The 3,673-nt window shown below is 36.5% G+C and overlaps 1 protein-coding gene across 1 annotated transcript; it reads right to left on the bottom strand.

Annotated features, from left to right (window-relative positions):
* Window positions 1-457: 457 nt before the first annotated feature.
* On the bottom strand, window positions 458-976 carry LOC149216438 (toll/interleukin-1 receptor-like protein). Its single transcript, XM_089389958.1, has one exon. The coding sequence runs from the start codon at window positions 974-976 to the stop codon at window positions 458-460; it is 519 nt and encodes a 172-aa protein (XP_089246084.1).
* Between the last annotated feature and the right edge of the window lie 2,697 nt (window positions 977-3,673).

The raw sequence follows: 3,673 nt of genomic DNA, 5'->3' as shown, positions 1-3,673 counted from the left end.
ATCTATGCCTTATCCTTAATAAGTTTCCTCTGTAAAGATGATAAATACTTTTTGGCCACATCGAACAGAAAAGACGATCCGTCGTAAATTGATCCGTTAGCATTGAAGAATTGCTTGGCCACTGTGGTTTTTCCAACTCCTTCAGATCCCACAATCCCCACAACCTTGCATGCCTGCTCGTCCTTCTACAGGCCCCATCGCACACGCCGTTCAAACTCTTCTACTTTTTGTTGGAAACCGGTTGGATGTTTTGCCACAAACAAGGGTGGTTTTGGAACCTTATTCACAACGCTTTGCACAACCTCATGCAAGAGCTCGAGTTCGCCCCTGGAAATTCATTGAGAGAGAGGTGAAATAACGAGTGAGAAAAGCACCCAAGTTGTCATATATCTACGTAAATCAATAAAATACCCTATGGAGATTAAAAACTTGTAACTTGTAATACAATGATAGATCCTCACCCTTTAAACTTGGCCAACTCCAAGCCGCTTATATCTGCAACATAAGAAAGAGCATTTCTCCAATTCTGGACTTTTTGGATGCCATATCCCCATTTCTCTTCGAGTTCGCGCAGGGCTACAACGTACGGTCCAGATTTATCTGTGTCCATCCACTGGAGATGAGCAGGCTTGACGTCGTGAAATACAGGAAGAAGGGTAGCCCCGCCGGATTTGGCGGACTTCACCATGAGGAGCAGCTCATCGAGGCACCAATTCGATTGGGCATAATTCTGAGTGAAAAGCGCCACATGAACACTCGCGCCTCGAATAGCGTCTTCTAATTGCGAGGGAATGTTCCGTCCAGCCTGCATTTCCGACTTGTCAAGAAAGGCTGGCACTCCACGATCAGCAAGGTTGCGATAGAGAGCGGTGGTGAAGGTGTCCTTGATATCAGGCCCACGATGGTTGATAAAAACATCGTGGTAGCGGGAGTAAGAATTTGACGCAGAGCAGGTCGAGGACGAAGCATCTGCCATTGAAATTGAAATTGAAATCTGGTTGGATAAAAATAAAAAGTTAAGAGGATGTGCAGGCACGGAGATAGAAGAGTGAAATTGCGTGGGAGCCGATGGGTTGGGTGTACATAAAATACTTCACAGAGGAAACCTCCACGCGCATTAGTTTCCATAAAATACATAATTGAATAGCTGGAGCTCGGGTTTCCATTAGTTTTTGAGTAAAATTATAGTCTCCTAAACTCTGGCAAGAGAAAATACTTCAAAAACGTTGATTTCTGTTTATAATGAACACTAATATATGTGAATTTGATGAGAAAACTGCTCCAAAGAACTAGAAGCATCTACCATTGGAATTGGAATTGGGATACATAGAAATAACAAAATATGATGATGTGCAAATATCAATACAGAAAGGTGTGAAATTGCAATGGCAAGGGAGAGAAATAAAATGTTTGTTTCCCTATCAATAAGAAAGGTGAAATTGCAAGAGAGAGGAATAAAATGTTTGCTTCCCTATCATCCAAACGGAAGCTCTACACATTTGAAGAAGATGCATATTGGATGTCAATATCACTTTACATGAGTATCTGGCATCATGCCATAATTATGATTTGCGAAGATGCATATCTGGGTGTCAATATCACTTTATATGAGTATCTTCCATTATGCCATAATAATTGTGATTTGCGTTAACTTTTTCTCTTTTAGCAGAGGAAATACCATTTTTTATTAGGTATAATTTCTTGAGCCACATAGGAGGAAATACTATTTTTATCATATATAATTTCTTTAGTCACATAGTCTCCATCCATGATGGTGGAAAGAAAACTCTTTACATGAGTATCTTCCATTATGCCATAATAATTGTGATTTGCGTCAACGTTTTCTCTTTTAGCAGAGGATAAACCATTTTTTATTAGGTATAACTTCTAGAGCCACATAGGAGGAAATACTATTTTTTATCATATATAATTTCTTTAGTCACATAGTCCCCATCCATTATGGTGGAAAGAAAACTTGGATAGGGTTAAAATGTTATGATAAAGATATTGCAAGAAAATTTGGTGTAATAATAGTCTAATGATCTCATTTGAATTTTTGACAATTATATAATTAGAATTATTATTATCTAATATTAAGGTTACTATTAAGTTAGACACTAAATTGGTGTATAAGACCTCATGTATTTGGCTACTAAAGTCTACAAAGGCATATATACTCTATCCCCCTTCGGCTTTGAACCTGTGACTTCTTAGGAGGAACCACATGCTGTTAACCATTAAGCCCACTCAAGTCGTTTAATTGACATGAATATTCATCTATTTATCTTTAAATTCATATATGATGTTGAACTTAACTTTCTTTAGAAAGAAGTAACATTGGCCTAAACATTTTATTTAACTCTTATGAAATTTTCCAAGGCCGACAAATCCATGCTTATATATATATATATATATATATATATATATATATATATATTCAATCCTTAGCTATAAAGTCTTTGTGCAATTTACTTACAAAATAATTGTTTTTAGAGGAGCATAATCATATAGAAATATATTGCAACAATTTATCTATTGGACTAGATAAGAATGGAGAGGAGAAGTAAAAAAAATGCATAAAATCAATGGTTATCCATGGCATTAACCTTCCTTATGATTGGTAAGTACTTGGCATTGAGGGTTTGAAATGGGGCATAGGTGAGGATACAAACTAATGCAATCATGGGATGTGGCCAGGAGATATTACCCATTGAAAATATGGTCTTAACATTGGAAGAGTTCGGGAGTTGCACACTAAATATGGTTATCAATCCAACTCAAACTACCCTTTGGTCCCAAGGTTAGTTGCTAGTGCAGGCATTAGAGTTGAATGATAAGATGAGTCAAGGATGGGGGTACTTTATAACTAAATTGAAAAGGGTCCATATAAGGTTGAGTGGTGATCTCAAAGATTTAGCACGTGAAACATATAATAATTTGAGTGATTCAACTGTGAAGTTCAATTATTATCTCTACAATCCCTCAACTATGCTAAGATCAAGTGGTGGCTGTCAAAATTGTGGAAGGTTAAGGCTCCACCTGAGAGTATATGACTCATGTGGATGATTATGAATAATAGAGTATTGACTTGGGAATTTCTTCAAAAGAGGAACAATATTGTCCTTAGAAGGTGTTCAATGTGTAAAACAAAAGAGTAGACTACTTTCACCTTTTCTTATCTTGCCCATTCTTGATGTAAGTTTGGAAGGATTTGGAGACTTCATTACGTTCTCAATATTTGTGGCATAAAGGGACTATGGATATGAACATCCAAGAGTGGTTTATAAGAAGAGAGTTGAATTATTTTAGGATAATTCCCTTCTTGGTCACTTGGGGAATATGTTTGGCCCACAACTCTATTTCATTTGAAGACAAACCAATCCCATATATTCAAATATTTTCCCAAGTATTGGTTATGTTATCAATTTTTAAACTTAATGTGAGTATAAAGCACGTATAAAGGAGCATAGGGTTATATGGGAACACTTTTGGTGGATAGGCCTTATGCATGGAGTTTCTTCAATGTGGCTTGTCAATGACCAAGGAATACATGTAGTTTTTGTTTTGTTCTATTTCTATTAGATTCTAAGTTCTTCACCACAAGGGATAATCTAGAAAAAGAACAACTAATTTTGGGTATTTAATGGTATTATTTTTCCTATGTAATATGCAC

Source organism: Pinus tabuliformis, chromosome 1_1 (assembly GCF_031772625.1).
Source record: "Pinus tabuliformis cultivar Carrire ecotype Pingquan chromosome 1_1, CPIR1, whole genome shotgun sequence".
In the NCBI taxonomy this organism is placed as follows: Eukaryota; Viridiplantae; Streptophyta; class Pinopsida; order Pinales; family Pinaceae; genus Pinus; species Pinus tabuliformis.
This window is presented reverse-complemented; position numbering and strand designations above follow the sequence as displayed.

What these genes read in the sequence shown, in the direction of transcription:
- LOC149216438 (XM_089389958.1), bottom strand. Translation starts at nt 976, where the DNA reads ATGGCAGATGCTTCGTCCTCGACCTGCTCTGCGTCAAATTCTTACTCC.